This window comes from Pseudopipra pipra, chromosome 5 (genome assembly GCF_036250125.1).
Source record: "Pseudopipra pipra isolate bDixPip1 chromosome 5, bDixPip1.hap1, whole genome shotgun sequence".
Classification (NCBI taxonomy): Eukaryota; Metazoa; Chordata; class Aves; order Passeriformes; family Pipridae; genus Pseudopipra; species Pseudopipra pipra.
This window is the reverse complement of record NC_087553.1, coordinates 75,515,539-75,536,810: the sequence shown is the minus strand read 5'-3', so window position 1 is coordinate 75,536,810 and position 21,272 is coordinate 75,515,539. Positions and strand designations below refer to the sequence as shown.

The window sequence follows — 21,272 nt, the reverse complement described above, 5'->3', positions numbered from 1 at the left end:
ACCCCAGGGGGACACAGGAGGTGCTGCCTGGAGTGTGCTGGATGTAGCGGCAACGGGAATCCAGCTCTGGAATGCCCTCACAGCAGCCAGGTGCTGGTGGAAAGGGGGTCCAAGCAGGCTATTGCCCACCCTAGCCACATCCAGCTGAGCCCCAAATCCTCCAAGGAACAAGCTCCAGCCTCCCAGGGGGCTGTGAGGCCACGGGCACACCCACTGACCCTCTGCGGGGCAGATCTGGGAGCCTCTGCGGGGCAGATCTGGGAGCCTCTGCCCCCATCATGGGCCACCCCCTTCCTTCCTGGGCCTCCAGGAAAACCCCACTGCTCCAGCAGTGCTGCTGCCTCAGGAGAAGCCCTGGATGTGGCCACGAGCACAATCCAGCCAGGAGAGCCAACCTCCTGCTCCCACTGTGGGAGAGGCTCCCAAGTGCCACAGCCATGCCAGGAAAGGCCCTGAGTGCCACAGGGAGCATACCTGGAGACCAGGATGCCTCATGGCACCGCTCACCCTCTCCAGCCCATCCCTGGATGGCAGCAGAGCCCGCAGGGATGTGGGGCCGAGGGCACCCAACCCCCCCAGTCTGTCCCAGGGGTCCAGGGACACCGTCCCAAAATTCAGCATCCCCCAAGCTCCTTCCCAGCCCTTTGCCCACTCCTGGTCCTTCCCTCCCTCCTCATCCACAACTAGAGGCCCCTGGGCCCCCCATGGGACAGGAGCTGTGCCTGAGCCCTGGCTGTATCCCAAATATCCCACTGAAGGCACATGGGTCACTTGGGGCATCCACTGCCCCAGGAACTGGGAGGACCAGCTGGGTCCTGGTGAGCATTCACTTCCCAGGAACCCACCCATGCCGAGGTCTCATCCCCCTTCTGCAGTCCTGAGGGAATTCTGAGCTGGAGCAGAGCTGGCAGCAGGATGTGGTCACCTCCAAGCCTCTCTCCCACCAGCCCAGGCGATGGCTGAGGGGCAACCACAGGGAGTGGGAGCCCCAAAACCCATCCAGGGGAGCTGCTTCCTCTTGGGAATCTCAGCCACAGACAAGCAAGGGATTTATAACAACAAAAAGGATGGAAAAGGGAAACCTGTGGGAATTCCCCCGATGCCCGTGTGCCTGGAGCTCCAGAGAGCACGGCCATGCTCCAGCCTGCACCACGACCAGCACCGGGCACCGCTCCCCTCCCAGGGCTGGGGCCCATGGAAAAGTGGGAATGCATCCTTCTGCTGCCACCAGTGCACCCCAACACCTCCACTGTCCCACTCTGTCCCCCTTGAAGAAGTCACAGGTGGTTTTCCAGCTGGGTTCATGCTAAAGAACCCCTCAGCTCAGCCCAGGAAAGCTCCTGGGGCAGAGGGAGCAGGGCTGGACCTCGCTCCCCTCCAAACGCTGGGTGTTCATGGAAAAGCGATGGAAAAGTGGGAATGCATCCTTCTGCTGGCAGTGCACCCAACCCACGCCCCGGCTGCGCCCCCTGGTCCTCCCCTCGCCCTCCCCCAGCCCCCCCAGCTCACCTTTGCCCAGGTACACCATCCCGTACTCCCCCAGCTCACCTCTCCCCAGGTACACCATCCCATACTCCCCCAGCTCACCTTTGCCCAGGTACACCATCCCATACTCCCCCAGCCCCCCAGCTCACCTTTGCCCAGGTACACCATCCCGTACTCCCGGCCCTGCGGGGTCTTGTACTCCACGGTGAAGCAAACCTCCTTCCCGATGAGCTTCTTCCGCAGGAACTCCCGGGCCGGGAAGCCCCAGGGCTGCAGGGGAAGCAGTGCCCGTGAGCAGGAGGGGAGCCCAGAGCCCCCCCGGGGGCTCCTGCTCTGCTCCACGTGTGCTCCAGGGCTGTGCCAGAGCCCCTCTGCAGCCCACGAGGAACCGACCCCTCGGGAGGAACACCCCCACTCCCCCAGAGGGCTCACGGGGGCATTTCCAGCTGGGCTCGTGCTCCCCAAAAACCGAGCTGAGCCTGGGAGAGCTCCTGGGGCAGCGGGAGCGGGGCTGGAGCCGCTGGGGAAGGAGCAGGGCGGGAGGTGCCCGGCCAGGGGAGGGGGGCTGTGCCAGGGGGCTCTGCCGGGGGGGCTCTGCCGGGGGAGAGGGGCTCTGCCGGCCCCCCGTGCCCAGCCCCGGGAAGGCTCGGAGCCCCGGGAGCTCAGCCCCGCTCCAGCAGCGGGTGGGCGGGAGCGCGGGCCGGGGGAGGGAACATGACGTGCTCATAAACAATTAGCGAAGCTGACAGGCGTAATTTTTGAAAAGAGTGACATTTAAAGGCTGTTTGGAAGACAAAACTCCCCAGGGAGAGCAATTAGCTGCCAGCGCTCCACACCACCCCCGGGCTGGCAGGAGGGGGGCCGGGGCCGGCGGGGTGGGGGGCCGGGCCGGGGTCCCTCTGGCACGAACCTGCTGCTCCCGGTCCTGCTGCACCCCTTTCCTGTCCCAAACCAGCACCCCCCGGTCCCAAAGTAACACCCCGCGTCCCAAACCAACCCACCAGCGTCCCAAACCCCCCCTACGCCCCAAACCAGCCCCCTCAGGTACCAACCAACCCCTTTGTGCCCCAAACCAACTTGCCATGTCTCAAATCAACCTCCCCATACCCCAAACCAACGTGTCCGCCCCAAATCCACCCCCCGTGCCCCAAACCAACCCCCTCGAGCCCCAAACCAACCCCTTCGTGCCCCCTCATCCCGTCCCGGGCACGTGTGTGACCACAGAGTGGTGAGGAAGGAGAAATTCACCCCAAAATCCACGCTGGGGGGGCTGGAGCAGGGAAAGGATCGTTTGAAAGGCCGAGTGAAGGGCTGTTTCACCCTGTCCCCCCCAGCATCCCCCATGCCCCCAGGCCAGAGGGACGTGCCCGTGCCCGGTGGCAGCAGTTGGGGCAGGGGCAGGGGCAGTGCAGCTGAGGGGGGTGTGCAGCAGCCCGGAGCCCCCCCAGCTGAGCCCGGGCAGCCCCAGGGCAGCACCCACCTCGTCCGGGGTGTCCTTGGCGTCGGGCTGGCCGGGGGCCCCGCGCCGGGCCAGGTTCCCGGCTCGGATGTTGCTGAGGTTGATCTGGCGCTCGGGGGGGGGCCCCCCCCGGGGCTGCCCCCGCACGATGATGGCACAGCCCGACAGCACCTGCGGGGACAAGGAGGGGTCACGGGGGCCCCCGACCCGGCGGGGGCAGCCGGAGGGGGCCGGGGCTGAGAACACGGGGAGGTGATGGGGCATGGACAGACAGAACTGCAGGGATCCATCCCAGGAACACGGAGAGGAGATGGGGCATGGACAGACAGAACTGCAGGGATCCATCCCGGGAACACAGAGAGGAGATGGGGCATGGACAGACAGAACTGCAGGGATCATCCCGGGAACACGGAGAAGAGATGGGGCATGGACAGACAGAACTGCAGGGAGCCATCCCGGGAACACGGGGAGGAGATGGGGCATGGACAGACAGAACTGCAGGGAGCCATCCCGGGAACACGGAGAGGAGATGCTGCACGGACAGACAGAACTGCAGGGATCCATCCCGGGAACACAGAGAGGAGATGGGGCATGGACAGACAGAACTGCAGGGAGCCATCCCGGGAACACGGGGAGGAGATGGGGCATGGACAGACAGAACTGCAGGGAGCCATCCCGGGAACACGGAGAGGAGATGCTGCACGGACAGACAGAACTGCAGGGAGCCATCCCGGGAACATGGAGAGGAGATGCTGCATGGACAGACAGAACTGCAGGGAGCCATCCCGGGAACTCCACAGTGTCCCACGGCCCGGAGAGTCAGGAGCTGTCTCAGGTTTCCTGCTTGGAGATGCAGGATGGAGCCAAGGGCCATGTCCTGGGCTCATCCCCAGCAGGAGAGGAGGGATCCTGCCCCTCTCAGGTGAGACCCCCCTGCAGAGCTGCCTCCAGCTCTGGGGGCCCAGGATAAGGACAAGGAGCTGCTGGAGAGAGTCCAGAGGAGGCCCCAGAGCTGCTGCCAGGGCTGGAGCCCCTCTGCTCTGGAGCCAGGCTGGGAGAGCTGGGGGGGTTCCCCTGGAGAAAAGAAGGCTCCAGGGAGAGCTGAGAGCCCCTGGCAGGGCCTAAAGGGGCTCCAGGAGAGCTGGAGAGGGACTGGGGACAAGGGATGGAGGGACAGGACACAGGGAATGGCTTCCCACTGCCAGAGGGCAGGTTTAGAGGGGATATTGGGAAGGAATTCCTGGCTGTGAGGGTGGTGAGGCCCTGGCACAGGTTGCCCAGAGAAGCTGTGGCTGCCCCTGGATCCCTGGAAGTGTCCAAGGCCAGGTTGGCTGGGGCTTGGAGGTGGGAGGTGTCCCTGCCCACGGCAGAGGGGTGGAATGAAATGACCTTTAAGGTCCCTCCCCATCCAAACTACTCCATGATTTTAAAAGATTCACAGCAGGAACTGTCAAACATCCCCTTCCCTCCTTTGCAGCACAACCACACACAGGGTGCTCTCAAGAACCTGGAAAATCAGGATTTCACTCCCGGTGCTGCCCTGCCAGATGAGCCCAGCTGGGCCATCCCACCTTCCAGGTTTCCCCACGTTCTCCATCCCCACACAGCCCCCAGGCCAGCAGTGGCACAGCCAGGCTCCCAGCCAGGCTCCCAGCCAGGCAGCCCGAGCGTGCCGGGATCTCCCTGTTCCCGCTGGGATCGGCGCTGGCTCCCGGCACGCGGGATTGATGCTGCCAGATCCAACCCCTGGCTTGGGTTCCAGCGTGTGCCCTGGCCTGCTGCCACCCCAGATCCCCACGGATGCTCGTGGTGCATCCCAAAGCCCTCTGGCTCTGTCCCTGTCACCGGAGCCAGCCCGGCCCCGTGCCAGGGACACCGGCTCACACCCAATCCCTCCGGAACGAGCCCCACTGCGCCCACCCCGAGGGTCTGGGTGCCCCACACACCACACTTGCTGCCCCCCACCATCTCCTGCGTGCCTGGACTCCAGCAGAGCCCGGGATGCTGCACGAGCCATCAGGAATGGAGCTGGAAGTGAATCCCAAGCCACACCCAGAGTGATGCCGGCAAAGGCTCAGCGCTCCGTACTTAAGGACTTAGAGGTTTCATGGCTGTAATTAACCTTAATCTTTCATTTATAGGGCATGGGGAGGCCAGGGGATGCTGCAGCTGCTTGGTTCAATTACTGACACAAACCCTGGATCCCGGGATGGGATCCGGTGTCCCACAGCCCATGCAGTGCTTTGGGGGGACACGGACACCCGACATCAGAGCCTCGTGTCCCCGTGTCCCCATCCTGCCCAGGGAGCACCCACACTGTCCATCTGTCACCCACACACTGCCCATCCAGATCCCAGCTGGGGAGCTGCTCCAGGGATTGGGCAGTGATGGGATCAGGACAGGTCACCCACCCGGGTGTCACTGCCCCCTCCGCCAGCCCCAGCCACGCTCCTCCTCACCAGCAAAACCATCCCACTCCCACCCGCCCTGCCGAGGGCTCCCTCAGAGAAACCTGGGCTTAAACCAGGCTCAAACCAGGCTGGAAAAGGGGCACTCCAAGGCCAGGACACAGAACAGGGACACGGGTTGGATGGGCTCTGGAGACAGCCTCACACACCCCAGGAGTGGATGGCAGCGGGGTCGTGCCGGCACAGCTGGGGTCCAGAGCTGCCCCCGCAGGGCACAAAGGGGTAAAATCCCTGGCAGGAATGGGAGGGAAGCTCCTGCTCTTCACCCATCCTGGTCCTGCTGTGATTCCAGGGCAAATGTGCATCAGGAGCCCCAAAGCCTCAAAGCTGTGATGGGAACCACAGTGGAGCACGTGGCTGGCACTGCTCTGGCTGCTCCCGCCACCTCCCAGCTCCAGGGTCACCTCAGAGAGCAGGAACCCACCTGTCCAGGGGGAATTCTGAGCTGGCTGCCCCGGAGAGGGAAGGGGACCACAGGGTACATCTCCAGGATATCCCAGCATAACCCACCCCCAGGCACGGGGCACAGGACACGCCACGTCCCCAGAGCCAGTGCCCCCAGGCACAGCTGCCTCCCAGCCAGCAGGCACCAGAATCCTGCCCAAAATCCCAGGACGGACCCACAGCCCCTCGGACAGAGCTGGGCCAGCACGAGCAGCCAGGTGTGTGTTTTCCTGAGCATCCCAAAACCTGCTGGGACACAGCACAGGGCAGCAGGAACAGATCCCATCTCCAGTGGGATACAGCACAGGGCAGCAGGAACAGATCCCATCTCCCGTGGGACACAGCACAGGGCAGCAGGAACAGATCCCATCTCCAGTGGGACACAGCACAGGGGCAGCAGCATCCCCAGACCTCCAGTGTCCCCAAACCCCTGGTGTCCATCCTCGAATCTCCAGTGTCCATTCCCAGACCTCTACTGTCTGTTCCCAGCCGTCTGGGGTCCAACCTCAAACCTCCAGGGTGTGTCCCCAGACCCCCAGTGTCCACTCTGACTTCCAGTGTCTGTCCCCAGACCTCTGGGGTCCATCCCCAAACCTCCAGGGTCCGTCCCAGCCCCTCGGTGTCCCCAGCCCTGTCCCCACAGCTGCCTCAAGCGCCGGGTGCAGGGACACCCCGGGCAAAACTCTCGCCCTAAAGGCAGCAATAGGAGGGGAATGGAGGGGTCACCTGCGACCCCCAGAAACACCTGTACTCGGGCACGCGGCTCTGGGGGGTCTGGGGGCACGGCAGGTACCGGGTTGGGGCGGGACAGACACCAGGAAGGGACATGGGGACCGGGTCCGAGCCCGACCTTCGCTCTCCGGGACTCCACCGACAACACACGTGGGGACCTGGCACGGAGGGACGGGCGGAACCCCATCCCGGGACCCCGGAGGGGCCGAGGGACCCCACGCCGCCGCTCCGTCCCGGCACGGGGGGGCTCCGTCCGCGGGGACAGCCCGGGAAGAGGAAGGAGCGGAGCACGTGGGGCACCCGCCGCTGTCCCGTGTCCCCGCGGGGCCGCCGCTCACGGCGCCGGGAACCCCGAGCTCCCCCGGGGGTCTGGGGGGCTTCGGTGGGGCAGCGGACCGGGACCACCGACCCAGCCCCCCGCGGGACTCAAAGCCCGTCCTGCCCCTTCCCCGCAGCCGGGACGGCCCCGGGACGGCGGGACCGCACAGCCCCCGGCCCCGGCACGGGGAGGGGGCCCGGGCGTGCCCGCTCCAGCAGCCCCGGCCCGCGGGGGTCCCGGGGCCGCCGGGGGGAGCGGGACAGCGGCGGCCGCCGGGAGGGGGCCCGGGGGCGCTGCCCGGGCGTCGGGGGGCCCGGGCACCGGGACGGGAGGCGGGAAGCGGAGGGGGGTCCCGGAGGGAGCTGCCGGATCTGGGGCGGCCCCGAGCACCGGCGGGGCCGCGGCCCCGGGGAGCGGCGGCGAGCAGAGCCCTTACCATCTTGACGATGCCGCGCTGTACGGTGAGCGGCGGCGCGGAGCCGGCCTGTCCGGAGCTGGCCGCGGAGGCCATGTGGCGGCCGGGCGGGGTCGGGCTGGCGGGGTCGCTCACTCGGTCGGTGCCGGTCGGACCGGGCGGGGGGAGCGCCGGGCCCGGGGCGAGCGCGGAAGGGACCGCGGGGCGGAGCCTCGGTGGGCGGGGCCTCAGCGTGGCCCCGCCCCGCGCGCGGCCCCCGGCCAACGGGCGGCCGCCCCCACTGCGCGCGCGGCCCCGCCCCCCCGGGCCTCGGCCAATGGCGGCGCGCAGGGCCCGCGAGGCGAGGGGCGGTGGGGCGGGGTGACGTCACGGCTCTCGGCCACGCCCCCCCGGAGCGAGGGAGGGGGCGGGACTTCCGGGGCGCGCGGCGCCAGGGACACGTCGGCAAAGGGACCGCGCGCGCACGTGGCCTCGCGCCGGGGGCGGGGCCTGAGCGACGCGCCCACTGATGTCACCAATGGGCGGGGCCTCGCGGGGAGCACGCCCCCTGACGTCATCTCTGGGCACGGGGGGGCGCGGGATGGGGGTAAACGGGGGGATCCCAGAGCGGTCCCCGGGGAACAGGGGCATGGGGGGCGGGCAGAACACTCCCGGGGGGGTCCAGGGCCCCTGGCACGGCCTCATGGGGGTTCGCGGTAAGGGGGACCCCCCAGTGCAGCCCCACAGAGCGACCGGGGGAACGGGGATCCCCAGCACAGCTCCATGGGGGCGGTCAGGGAAAGGGGTTCCCCCAGAAGAGCCCCACGGAGGGTCAGCGGAAGGAGACACCCCCGCACCCCCACAGCACGGCCCCATGGCGGGACTGGGGTCCCCCAGCGTCACTCCATGGGCGTTCAGGAGTGAGGGGTCCCCAGTGCTGGGGGGGGCTCACAGTGTTCCCCAATGACTCCCGCAGTGTCCCACGCAGTGCCTCGGCAGAGCCACGGGGCCACCGGAGGCTCCCGGCCCCGCTCCCGGCCGGGCACGGTGGGTTTGAGGGGAAAAGGGAGGAGAAAGGGACCCCTCTTCTTTGGGCAGTTCGGGGGACAGTGTGGGAACGGGCCCTGCTGCCCCTCGGGTCGCACCCGTCCTGCGCCCACACCCCAAAACCGGCCCGCGGGGTCCCGGGGGGCAGCGCGGGGCGGGGCCGGGGGTCACTCGGTGCCCCGTGTCACCGGCCGGGGGGGACCCGCGGCCTGACCCCCGCCCCGCTCGGGAGGCGCTCCGGGGATGCTCCGGGTGCCTTCCCGGCTGGAGCCGCGGGTGGCACGAAACGAATATCCCCGATTTGAGCGGTCACGGGGGGGATCCGGGGAATGGCAGCGCTGCTTTTCCCGCGCCGGGAGCAGGAACAGAGCGGCACCGGAGCCGCGAGTCGGGCTGGCACGGGGGTCCCGTGTCCCCAGGGCAGCCAGGCCCCGCTGCACCGCGTGCTGAAGCCCCCCGAGTGCGAGCCCACCCTGGAGGGAGCCCGCCCGCGCTCCCTGCCCGCTCCAGCCTCGGGAACAGGGATGCTCCGGCACGTGTGGCACGGACACCACTGCCGGGGTGCCCTGTCCGGGCACGGCTGCCACGGCGGGGGAGGCAGGAGGGTCTGTCCGTCCTGGCATTGCCCCCCGCACACACATCCTGACCCCCCGAGAAGGGGCTCTGCGGGGGAGGCGGGTCCTGCACGTCCGGAACATCCCCGGGAATCTGCCCCGCTGGCGTCTCCCACCCGGTCAGGGCACATTTTGGCTCCTAATGGTTTTCTTTCCGTGTTTCTGATGGTTTTCCATGTTTGTGATGTTTTTCCACGCGTGTTCATTCCAGGGGTTGTCTCCTGCACGCAGAGCCCGGTGCAGCTTTCAGCCCCTTTCCCAGCGTGTCCCGGGGGTCCCGCTCCGGGATTTCGCCCCGACACTGCCCTGCCCGTGCCAAAGCCTCCCAGTCCGTGAGGAATTCTCTTCCCGCTCGCTCCCCACGTGCCACGACCTTCCACCATTTCTAATTTCCCCGCTCCAGCCTTTTTGGTGATGATTTATTCATCTCTTTGTTTTCTCCCCTTTTCTAATACTTTGCCCCATGACTCGGGGCAGGAAATCAACTCCTCTGCCCAAAAACCTGGAAAAGTGGCTCCATTATCCTGATTTATGGAATGTCAGGCCCTGCTCCTCACCGTGTCACTGTCCTGGCTTGAACCTGCATCCCACCAGGGATGATGCTCCTGCTCCAGCTCCGGAGAAGGCACCTTCAAGCCCCCAAATTGCCTCTTTTACCCAGAATATTTTAATAATTGTCGGTTTGATGGAAAAGAAAGTGAAAATGTGGGTGGGAACGCGGGATAAAGTGGGTTTTCTTGGTCGGCTGAGTCATCGGGGCTTTTAACTTCCACGTGTGCTCTCTGGAGGAGAAAAGAACGGGATTTTTCCAGCCATCCCAGTGCTCCATGAGGAACAAGGTCACCTAGTGCAGGGAGAAAGCCCAGAAAGGTGCAAAACAGCCCCAGCGTATGGAAAGGAGAGACAAAGAGGACAGAAATCATGGAATCATGGAATGGGTTGGGTGGAAAGGGACCTTAAAGCCCATCCAGTGCCACCCCCTGTCATGGGCAGGGACACCTTCCACTATTCCACATTGCTCCAAGTCCCACCCAACCTGCCCTTGGACACTTCCAGGGACAGGAATCTCCTCCTGGAAACACCAGGTGGCTCAAGGCCCCCCTCTGACCCAGCCATCGCCAGGGAGCTGCCCTTCACCCCCATAACCCAACCATGCCCAGGGAGCTGCCCTTCACCCCCATAACCCAACCATGCCCAGGGAGCTGCCCTTCACCCCCATAACCCAACCATGCCCAGGGAGCTGCCCTTCACCCCTCTGCCCTCCCAGCCATCCCCAGGGAGCTGCCCTTCACCCCTCTGACCCAACCATCCCCAGGGAGCTGCCCTTCACCCCTCTGCCCTCCCAGCCATCCCCAGGGAGCTGCCCTTCACCCCTCTGACCCAACCATCCCCAGGGAGCTGCCCTTCACCCCTCTGCCCTCCCAGCCGTGTCCTGGGGCCAGCACGGAGCTGGTTCTGAGCCGGGAAGGGGAAGGGGGAAACCAGTGACTGAGTGTGGAGCACTGAATGATGTGTGGCCTCCTCTGGGCAGGGATGGGGATTCCCAGAGCTGGTTATCCCGACATCCATCCCCGTGCACAGCCTTGTGACAGCACTGCTGGTGTCCCGGGGCTTCGTCCCTTCCACCCGGAGGCAGATATTCCATGTGGGATGGGGGCTCTGCCACTCCCACTCCCACCAGGGGCATCCAGGGAATGCGGCCACTTGCTGAATTCTGGCCAAACTCCCGGGCACGAGCAGCAGCACTTTGGTGGCAAGTGACCACCCTGCTGCTAAAAGCCTCCTGGAATAATGGCATTCCCTCTTCTGCTCCTTCCATGTCCCTGTTCCATCCCCTACATGTCCCTGTTCCCGTGCTTCTCTGTGTCCCTGTTCCACTCCCTCCATGTTCCTGTGCCCATCCATGTCCCTCTTCCCGCGCCCCTCCATGTCCCTGTTCCTGGGCCCCTCCATGTCCCTGTTCCCTCCATGTCCCTGTTCCCTCCATGTCCCTGTTCCCTCCATGTCCCTGTTCCCTCCATATCCCTGTTTCCGTGCCCCTCCATGTCCCTATCCCTGTGCCCGTCCATGTCCCTGTTCCTGGGCCCCTCCATGTCCCTGTTCCCTCCATGTCCCTGTTCCCTGTTCCCTCCATGTCCCTGTTCCTGTGCCCCTCCATGTCCCTGTTCCCTCCATGCCCCATTCCCAAGAGTGCTGCTGTCACTCCTAATGACTGTGAGCTCTGCCAGGTCCTGCCCGCCCCTCTCCTGCCGTGCCCACCCTGTCCCAGCCCCAGCGCCCCCACCACCAATAAAATTCCTGCAGAAGCTCTTCCCTGAGGAGCGGGGGAAGGCGGATGGAAGCACAGAACGCAGCCGGCACGGCGGGTCCTGGCTTCCCTCCACCTCTCCACAACTCTGTCTCCGTCTCTCCAGGTCTCCAAATCTGACTCCAGCTCTCCATTTTCCCCCTCTCCCTCACTCCACATTTTCATATCTTCATGTCCCCATCTCTGTGTGTCCATAGTTCTGTCTCTATTTCTCCGTCTCCACCTCTCCATCTCTCTTCACTGTCTCTCCATCTCTGTTTTCTCCTCTACGTGTCTCCACGACTACATCTCTCCACATCTATCTCCATATCTTCATCTCTGCATCCCTCCTCCTCTCCACACCTCCGTGTCTCCATCTTTCCACTTCCCCTTCACTTCTCCACCTTTCCATCTCTCCTCCTCTCCACCTCTCCACAGCTTCACCTCTCCACATCTCCACATCTGTCACCCCCTCTCCTCCTCTCTGTCTCTCCATGCCTCCACATCTCCAGCTCTCCATTTCACCATCTCTCCGTCTTTCCACCTCTCCAGCTCTCCACAACTCCACCTTTTCTCCATCTTTTCACTTCTCCACGTCTCCATAAACCCACCTCTCCATGTCTCCACATCTCCATATCTCCTCTTCCCACTTCTCCACCTCCCTGTCTCTTCACGACTCCATCTCTCCACGTCTCCCCGTCTCCATTTCATCATCTCTCCGTCTCTCCATCTTTCCACCTCTCCATCTCTCCATGTCTGCATCTCTCCATCCCTCCATCCACCCCTGCACTTCTCCACGTCTCCAGGTCTCCACCTCTCCCCGTCTCTCCCCGTTCCCGTCCCTCCCGCTGCTCTCCCCGCTCCTCTCCCCGCTCCCCGTGGCCGCCGCAGCCGCCGCGCCCGAGCCGCGGACGCAGCGCGCGGAGTCCCCTGTTCGCCCCTCTCCGCGGGCCCGCGGGGCTCCCCCGGCCTCCCCGAGCTCCGGGCGGCTCCGGGGGCTCCTCCCGCCGCCGGGGCCCGGGCGGGGCGGTCCGGGAGCCGGGAAGCGCCGGCCGGGGCTGTGCGCTCCGGAGCCCGCGCACCCGCTCCCAGCGCGCACGGCCCCGGGGGGAGCCCCCCGCTCCCGGCCCGGCCCGGAGCCCCCCGCGCCGCCCCCCGCCCGTGCCCGGGGGCAGCGGGGCAGCGGCAGCCCCGGCCCCCCCCGCCCGGTGCGGAGCCCCGCGCCCCGCTCCCCCTCGCCGCGTTACGCGCGGGGCTCGCCCGGCCCGGGGGGCTCCGCGGGGCTCCCCGACACGTCCCCGTTCACGGGGGGGCTCGGGCGGCCGGGGCCGAGCGGGGGGTGTCCGGCCCTGGATGCCGGCGGTCCCCGCGCCGCCGGGAGCCCGACCCCGGCCCCGGGGTGGGGAACAGCGGGGGCGCCCCGGGGGTGGCGGGGGGGCGGCTCAGAGGCTCCCCCGGGGCCGGGGCCGGGCCCGGGCCCCGCAGGGCTGTGGTTAATGTGTAATTCGGAGCATATGGTATTTTCCAAAGGCGGGTAGTTGTGCGGCTCGCGGGGGCCGGGGCCGGGGTGCTAATAACGCTGGATGACTCGCGGGGCCGGGCGCGGAGGGCCGCGGTGATGGGCTCCTCGCTGGCTAATATTTGCTCTTCAAATATTTTACTTGAAAGGTTTACAACGTTGGTGTTTTTTTTTTAATCTTCCAAGAAGGGGCCATCTGTGCCTGTCCCTCGGCTGGAACACCGGGAGTCCCCGCCGGGGCACATCCACCACCCCGGGGGCCGCCTTCTATTTGTTCAACACCCAGAATAAATTCAGTCAATGTAATAAAAGCGAAGCTGGATTTATGATTGAACCCCATATGTCCCTGTTTGCTTTGCGGGAGAGACGTGGGAGCGAAGCCCCCTCCGGGGGCTCCGTCGGGGGATGCCCGGGGACGCTCCGGGGCGCCGGGATGCGGCAGGGCCGTGCTGTCCACCGGCCGCTGGTGCTGAAATACCGGCGCTCACACCAGGACCGACTCTGTGCCCGGCCCGGGGGGCCCAGGACCACCCCCCAGCCCCGACGGAGCCCCCCGGTCAGGCGCCTGCTGGGCGCGGTCGCCATCGGGCCGCCCCTTCCTCTCCATCCTCCTCTTCCTTCTGCCCCGTGACATCACGGCCCCTCTCCCTCAGCAGCCGCCCCGCACCACACCCGCACTCAGCACCCGCCCGGCTCCGAGGACGATCCGGTTCAGCTCCATCGAGACTCCACAGGTACCTCCTTGCGCCGCCCGGGCACTCCCGCTCTCCTGTGCATCAACACCCGCGTGGGTGCGCGTCAGAGCTGCGGGAATTCCCTCTGGGAATGGGTGGCGAAGGTGCATTAACGTGGACAAGCTTTGGGCGACCTCTGGGAACCACCGGCTCCGGTCCAGCCCCGCTGCTTCCCGCTGGTTCCTGGTGCCCGTGCTGCACAAAACCAAGCTCAGCCCGGCTCCGGGATCCCTCGGCACGACCCGAGGGGCACCGAGGGCTCACGACTCGGCTTTCCCAGTGCTCCCACTGCTCCGTGGGGAAAGAAATCCCTGTGTCACCTCCCGGCACAGCACCGGCCAAGGCAGGGATTGCCGGGGGGGCTGCGCTGGCCCCCGAGGGGACGCGTGTCCCGCTGGTCCCGCTTGTTCCTTCCTTCCCTCCTTGGAGCAGCCTCCTGTGCTTTGCTCCAGCGTGATCCATCCCTTTCCCGAGCAGCACCTCACCTTTCCTGTTCACCTGCAGGAAACACGTGGAGTCGCCCCCGTTGTTGGATTTATTTTGGTTTTCCTAATTTTCGTCCTGGGGGTTCGTGTCTCCAAGGGCACCCTCGGGCCGTGCAGGGAAGCGGGGCAGTGGGACTGGGGGACTGCAGCAGGGAAAGCCTCGCAGTGGGGGTGCCCAGGGAATTTCAGGGTGTTCCAGCTGAAATTCCAGACGAACCAGAGGTGCCAGCCGGGCTGGCCGGGCTCTGACAAGGCCGTGGTGGCAGCAGCAGCTCGGGCTTGTGGCACCTCTGTGGCTCCGCTGCTGCTCGGCCAGGGAGTCCCGGGGAGGGCTGCAGGCGCCGGGGACGGCTCAGCCACTCCGGCTGCGTCCCGCGGTTGGTGCAGAACAGCATTCCCGGCGTCTCCCCGGCCTCTCCAGAGCACTGTCAGCTCTTTTCCGGCTCTTTGATCCGCTGTGCCCGGAGCGCAATGACTTCCCAAGCTGCCCCTCACGCGTTTCCATCCTCTGCTCCCCATTCCTGCCTTTGCCCCCCCTTCTCACAGAGGGGACGTGGCCGAGCCCTGGCCATCGGCACCGATCTATCTCTCGGCAGCCTCCGTCTCCTCCTGGCGATTCCCAGGCACCGACAGCCCCTGAGGCCTCACCACGATGAAACACCGAGGTGAGGGGCGCGGCGGCTCCGGGCGCGGGGTCCTGGCATTCCTGGCCCGGGGGGAATCCGGGACGTGCCGTGTCATCCTCTGCTCCCTCGCAAATGCTTCCACCCTCCAGCTGATTTACCTGTGGCTCCGCAGAGCCCTCCCGGCCCCCCGATGATGTCCAGCCCACCCCGGTCGGTCAACCCCCTTTGCCGCTGCCCTCCCCAAACCCTCCCTGAGCTCTTCCGTGGGGTATTTTCCTGCTGGCATCGCCTGGGCTGGTTCTCCCGTTCCCTGCCTGCTCCTGCTGCCCGCTGCCTGCACCCACCCCCCAGCAAACAACCCCAGGTCCCTCCAAGCCCCAACTCCTCCTGCCCACCCAGCCCCCTCCAAGCCCCCCCACGGGTTCCCGATGCCACCGGTCCTGGTCCCATCCCTGGCGCTCTCCTGGTGTTGCCGGTGTATTTTGGTTCGGAAAAAAATCTCCGGAGCAGTTAATTAGGGGTGAGATAAGAAAGGGTTTATTTGCCAAGGCAGTAGATGGTATACGACGCGCGCGCGGCCGTGCCCGAAAGGTTACCTTTTATAACATTATCCATCCAATCCCAGATGTGTCCACCCTTTGGCCCTTCCTCTGGACCGCCCCTGGCCCTCCCCCTGAGAATTGGGTCTGGGGTCTTTTTGGGACCACTTACTTCATCATCTTCAACTTCATCAGAGCACAAAGGGCACATATTTACCTAATTCTTGACCTATTCTGTGGTTTAGGCCCAGATATGCTGTTCTCCAAACAGTCTAGGCCTTTGCCTTGACAAAAGACTAAATAATTCTGCTGTATTCAGAAGCAGGATTGATATGGGGAGCACAGAATGGGGTAAGAGGGTTAGGGAATGTATAAACAAGGGTACTGGAGAAAGGGAAAGGGACAAGGGACAAAGAAGGAAGGGGTTTCTGCTTTTAAACCTACTTATAAAACTCATAAGTCTTACAAATATTAGAAAAATGAAAACCATTAGGGGCTTAAGGCATCAGTTCCCCCCTTAGAGACTGGACAAAACCCAAAGGTCTTTGTCCAATCTCTACTACTTACACCTACAGCAACTATAAAATCGGTACATGCAGTGAGCTATTACACTAACACTAAGTATATACAATACTAAGATAAACAGTTGTTTCATCCATGTCCAGTTCGGTAACCATGAGGTGAGTTTGTTGAGGACATCTCCTAAACCCAGGGAGACATCATCCAGAGATATCTGATGAAAAATTTTGGTTTGATTCCGAATTGCGGCCAAATCATTATTAATTCTACCAGTCTGATCTATGTAAGAGCAGCAGCTGGTATTGATGACTTTACACACGCCTCCTTGTGAGGCTAGCAAAAAATTGAGGGCTATTCTATTTTGTATTACCACACGAGACAAGCTTTGGAACTGTTCTTTCAGGGTTTCAATTGCATCCAGAGTGTGATCTTCTATGTTTTCCATAACAGCCGAAATATTTACGATTGCCTTTTCCAATTCACTCACTCCTAGAGATGGGACTAAAGCTCTGATTATGCTATGGAAAATCGTAGGGCGCTCAATGAGGGGATTGCTAGTTCTTTTCACTCTTTTTGGATAGGGTCTTTCCCATTCTGGTTCATCAATTGGATCAAGAATTGTTATATTTGGAATCACTGCCCCCAGAGCACAGGCTCGATCCTTATCAAGAGGCAAAACTTTCCAAGCTTCCTTTTCACAAATCCAATACCATCCCGAACCCTGGGGAGGAATTAATCTTAAAGGGAACTGTGCCATCCCTGCAACAATTTCTGAATTTATTTCTTCTTTTAAATTGTTCTTATCACAGTAAGGGGGGAGAATGAATTTTCCTGTAGCGTTTATGATCATACAGGGAACAACGTCCTGATTAGAAATTACATTACTTAAGGCCACTGGATAATAGGCCTCTGTAACTGGCTTCCAGGTCCCTGGGAAATTCATCATGGACTTGCCGAAGTTTGTCTCATTTAGTAAAATGCCAATTAGGGGCCACTCACTATTCTCATCATCGATTGCTGGTACTTGAGTACAAATCCAGCATTCCGTTTTTCGGAGAATTTTAGATACGTTTTGGACTAGGGCCACATGCAATTTTTGGTCCCAAACTCGGTTCATGGTTACCGGTTGCATGAACAGAATACACAGAACAAGCAGTCTATTCCACATCCTCGTCGTTGGTGTCTGGTTCTGTCTGGTTGGTTGTCCCAGGAGCTGATGCTCTCTTAACTCTAGAGTAGTGGAACCAGGGTTCTCTGCCAGCAACTTTGACGGAGGTGAGGGAGGTCAGCAGGACTTGGTAAGGTCCTCTCCACTTGGCTCGCAAGGGGTCACTATTCCACCACTTGACGTAGACCCAGTCTCCTGGCTGGAATGGGTGAGCAGGGGTGTCCAGTCCTATAGGTCTGGATAACTCGACGACCTTCTGCAGCTTCTGCAAAGTAGAGCCTAAAGCAATCAAATACTTTTGTAAATCGGCTCTCCCTCTCAAGTGTACATCCCCTGGTACGTGTGGTGCCTGATATGGTCTTCCATATAATATTTCATAGGGGCTTATGTTATCCCTCCGCCTCGGCTGGATACGAATTCTCAGCAGAGCTAGTGGCAAAGCCTGAACCCAGGACATAGATGTTTCCTGACAAATTTTACTAATTTGCATTTTCAAGGTGCCATTCATTCGTTCAACTTTGCCACTAGCCTGAGGTCTATAGGGGGTATGTAGGTCCCAAACAATTCCCAGGATGCGGCATACTTCCTTTACTACTGTCGCAATAAAATGTGTTCCTCTATCTGATGCCATTCCTAGAGGAACCCCAAACCTTGGAATTATGTGGTTTAATAAAGCTTTTACCACTTCCCTTGCTGCATTAGTGCGACAGGGGTATGCTTCAGGCCATCCACTGAAAGTGTCAACTAGTACAAGGATGTATTTGTACCCCCCCCATGGTGGTAACTCAGCAAAATCTATTTGCCAGTAATCTCCGGGTTGGTCTCCAGCTTTTGTCACCCCTAGTACCACTCTCTTTGATGTATCTGGATTATTTCGTTTGCAGATCTCACACTTACCTACCGTAGACTGCACAGCTTCGGTCATATTTGTTCCTATTACTGTTTTCTTTAGATGTTTCAGGAGATTTTCCGTTCCCCAATGGGTAGCCTCATGTTCCTGTTGAGCTATTTCCCTAAGGAGTGGTGGTGGGACTACAACCTGCCCGGTAGGGGTAACAGCCCACCCCCCTTCTTTGATTTCAGCTTTCAATGATTTAATTAGCTGATTGTCTCTCTCATCATACTTAGGGGTGTATTTTGTCAAATCAATTTCTTTTTGTGGCACTACTGCCAAGATGCCTTTTTCTGCAGCCCTTTTTGCTGCTTGATCAGCAAACTGATTTCCCAACTCGGGAATTGTTTTCCCCTTCTGGTGGGCCCTACAATGCATAATAGCTACCTCCTCTGGTTTCCAAATACTCTGCAGGAGTGCATGGATTTGGTCGGCATGCTTGACTCCACTGCCTTGGGCTGTCAGTAGTCCTCTCTCCTTCCAGATGGCTCCGTGGGCATGTACAACACTAAATGCATATTTTGAGTCAGTCCAGATATTTACCTTCTTTCCTTCACTCAGTTCCAAGGCTCTTGTCAGTGCAATTAATTCTGCTTTTTGGGATGACACATCTGCTGACAAGGCTTTTGCCTCGATCACTTTGTCTCTGGTTGTTACTGCATACCCTGTGAAGCGTTTACCATCTCGCATGAAGCTGCTTCCGTCTGTATACAGTTCCCAGTCTGCATTTTCCAGAGGCTCATCCTTCAGGTCTGGTCTGCTGGAGTAAGTCTCCTCTATAGTCTGCAAACAGTCATGCTCGGGGACACTGTCAGTTAGTGTTGAAGACAGAAACATAGCTGGATTTACGATAGATGTTGTTTTTAGGGTAACATCGTCCTGTTCCAGCAACACAACCTGGTACTTAAGCATTCTGCTGGGGGACAGCCAGTGGCCTCCCTTTTGTTCAAGCACGGCTTGAACTGCATGGGGTACGTACACAGTGATATGCTGCCCAAGGGTGAGCTTCCGGGCTTCTTCAATCAGGATAACAGTTGCTGCGACAGCTCGCAGGCACCCCGGCCACCCTTGGCTAACACTGTCCAGCTGTTTGGAGAAATAAGCCACAGCTCTTCGTTGGCTTCCCAGAGTTTGTGATAATACCCCCAGAGCAACATTTAACTGTTCGTGTGTGAACAGTTCAAACGGTTTAGTCAAATCTGGTAGTCCTAATGCTGGAGCTGACATCAAGGACTGTTTCAGTTGCTTAAACACATCTCTGGTCTCATCTGTCCATGTTATAACTCCCTCTTTGGCCGTTTTCAGGGCTTCATACAGAGGTTTGACTAGCAACCCATAGTTAGCTATCCACAGCCGACACCATCCTACCATTCCCAGGAAAGCCTGCATCTCTCGTACAGTGTGGGGCTCTGGGAGACGGCAAATGGCCTCTTTTCGGTCTGTACTGAGTCGCCGATGCCCACGATAGATTTCAAGTCCCAGGTAGATGACTACCTCCTTGGCTATCTGTGCCTTTTCTCTCGAGACCCGATACCCACTTAGCCCCAAAAAGTTCAAGAGACTTACAGTGAGCTCGATGCATTGGTCCCGGGTTTTGGCTGCAATTAAGATGTCGTCAACATACTGCAGGACAACTCCTTCTTGCTGCTGTCTTCTCCAGTCCTCCAGTTCCTTTGCCAACTGATTTCCGAAAAGCGTTGGACTGTTCTTAAAGCCTTGTGGAAGAACTCTCCAGGTTAGTTGCGTTTTTCTCCCTGTCTCAGGATTTTCCCATTCAAAGGCAAAAATCTCCTGGCTATCTTTGTGTACAGGAATGCAGAAAAAGGCATCTTTAAGGTCGAGTACAGTAAACCATCCTAAATCTTCTGTCAATGTGGTTAACAGTGTATAGGGGTTGGCTACCACTGGGTAAATGTCCTCAGTTATTCTATTAATGGCCCTAAGATCTTGGACTAGCCGATAGCTTTTGCCATCAGCCTTTTTCACGGGTAGAATGGGGGTATTAAATCTGGATTCACATTCTACTAGTAAACCAAATTTAAGGAACTTTTCAATTATAGGTGCTAGGCCTTTTCGGCTTTCTAATTTCAAAGGATATTGTTTCTGCCTTACCGGGGCTGCTCCTGGCCTGAGTGCGATGCTTACTGGTTCAGCTTGCTTTGATTTCCCAGGGTACTCGCTGGCCCAGACTAAAGGTATGACAGCATTTTCAACTTCTGCAGGGATCTCTCCATGTTTTTCCTGTATAAAGAAAGCAGCTGCCTCGATATATTTAGTATCTGGGATTATAACCTTTATGTCTCCCCCCTTGGTGAATTTAATTTCAGCTTCTAATTTTTCCAGTAAGTCTCTACCTAGTAGAGGCTTAGGAGAATTTGGCATATAGAGAAATTGATGAGTTACCCAGTGTTTGCCCAGTTTAAATTTTAAAGGTTTAAAAAATGGCCTTGTTTCACTTACCCCTGTAGCACCTACCACAGTTACAGTTTCATGGCTCAGTTTCCCTTCCAAAGTATTTAATACAGAGTATGCCGCACCTGTATCAACCAAAAATTCAACATTCTCCCCTCCCAGCTTAGCTGTAACCAGAGGCTCTGCTGGGGAAGAAACCTCCGGTCCCCCTCATACATTCTGACTCACAGTCAGTTGAGGGGCTGGGGGTGGTGGTGGGGGAAGTGCGTTTTCAGTTCCCTTCAGCTCCGGGCAGTCTCTTCTCCAATGTCCCTTCTTTTTACAGTTAGAACATCTGTCATCTGCTCTGTCCTGCCGGTGGTTAGACTTCTGATACTTGGGGTTACGTTTATAAGGCTCTTTGTAGCTACCTTCTTGTTCCCTTGTTTTCCTTTTCTGCTCCCTATTTTGATATACCGTCCAGGCTACATCCAACAGGTCACTAATATTCCTTCTATCACCACCTGCCTTCTGCAGTTTTATTCTTATATCATCTGTGGACTGCCCTATAAATGAGCATAACAGAATTTTCTTTCCCATCTCTGACTCTAAGTCGATATCCGTATATTTTCTGATAACATCTTTCAATCTATTTAGAAAATCAGTAGGTGACTCATTTATGTCTTGTCTAACCTCGTACATTCTGGACCAGTTCACTGCCTTTGGAACTCCATGCCGAAATCCATAAATTACCCAGTCTTGATAACGTTTCAAAGCTCTTAAACCTGCTGCCACATTAGGATCCCATCCAGGATCCGTGAGGGGGAAGATATCATTGACATCTTCGCCTGGAAACTGCCCAGAGGTTTTTTGCATTTCTATTGCCTTTTGAGCAGCTCTTTTCACCATTTCCTTCTCTGTTTGGTCCAATAAAGTATCCATCATGACTTCTAGATCATTCCAGTCAGGATTCTGAGATTTGATTGCTCTTTGGACATAATTTGCCATCTTTTCCGGATTATCTCTATAAGTCCCCACACAATCTTTCCATTGCTGTAACTCAACCAGTGAGAAAGGAGCCTTTATTAATACCGTGCCTTGATTGGTCACGGCTTGTCTTAAGGGGGCTTCTAACGGTGGCTTGTCTTTT

The 21,272-nt window shown here is 59.9% G+C and overlaps 1 protein-coding gene across 1 annotated transcript in view; it reads right to left on the bottom strand.

Annotated features, from left to right (window-relative positions):
* The window catches only part of SND1 (staphylococcal nuclease and tudor domain containing 1), a 59,934-nt gene extending 52,396 nt beyond the window's left edge, over positions 1 to 7,538 (bottom strand). Inside the window, exons 1-3 of the mRNA XM_064656917.1 lie at positions 7,344 to 7,538; positions 2,966 to 3,115; positions 1,635 to 1,755 (exon numbers count right to left, since the gene is read on the bottom strand). Coding sequence (XP_064512987.1) covers positions 1,635 to 1,755; positions 2,966 to 3,115; positions 7,344 to 7,418 — 346 coding nt within the window. The 5' untranslated portion in view covers positions 7,419 to 7,538. The remainder of the gene's footprint in view (positions 1 to 1,634; positions 1,756 to 2,965; positions 3,116 to 7,343) is intronic.
* Between the last annotated feature and the right edge of the window lie 13,734 nt (positions 7,539 to 21,272).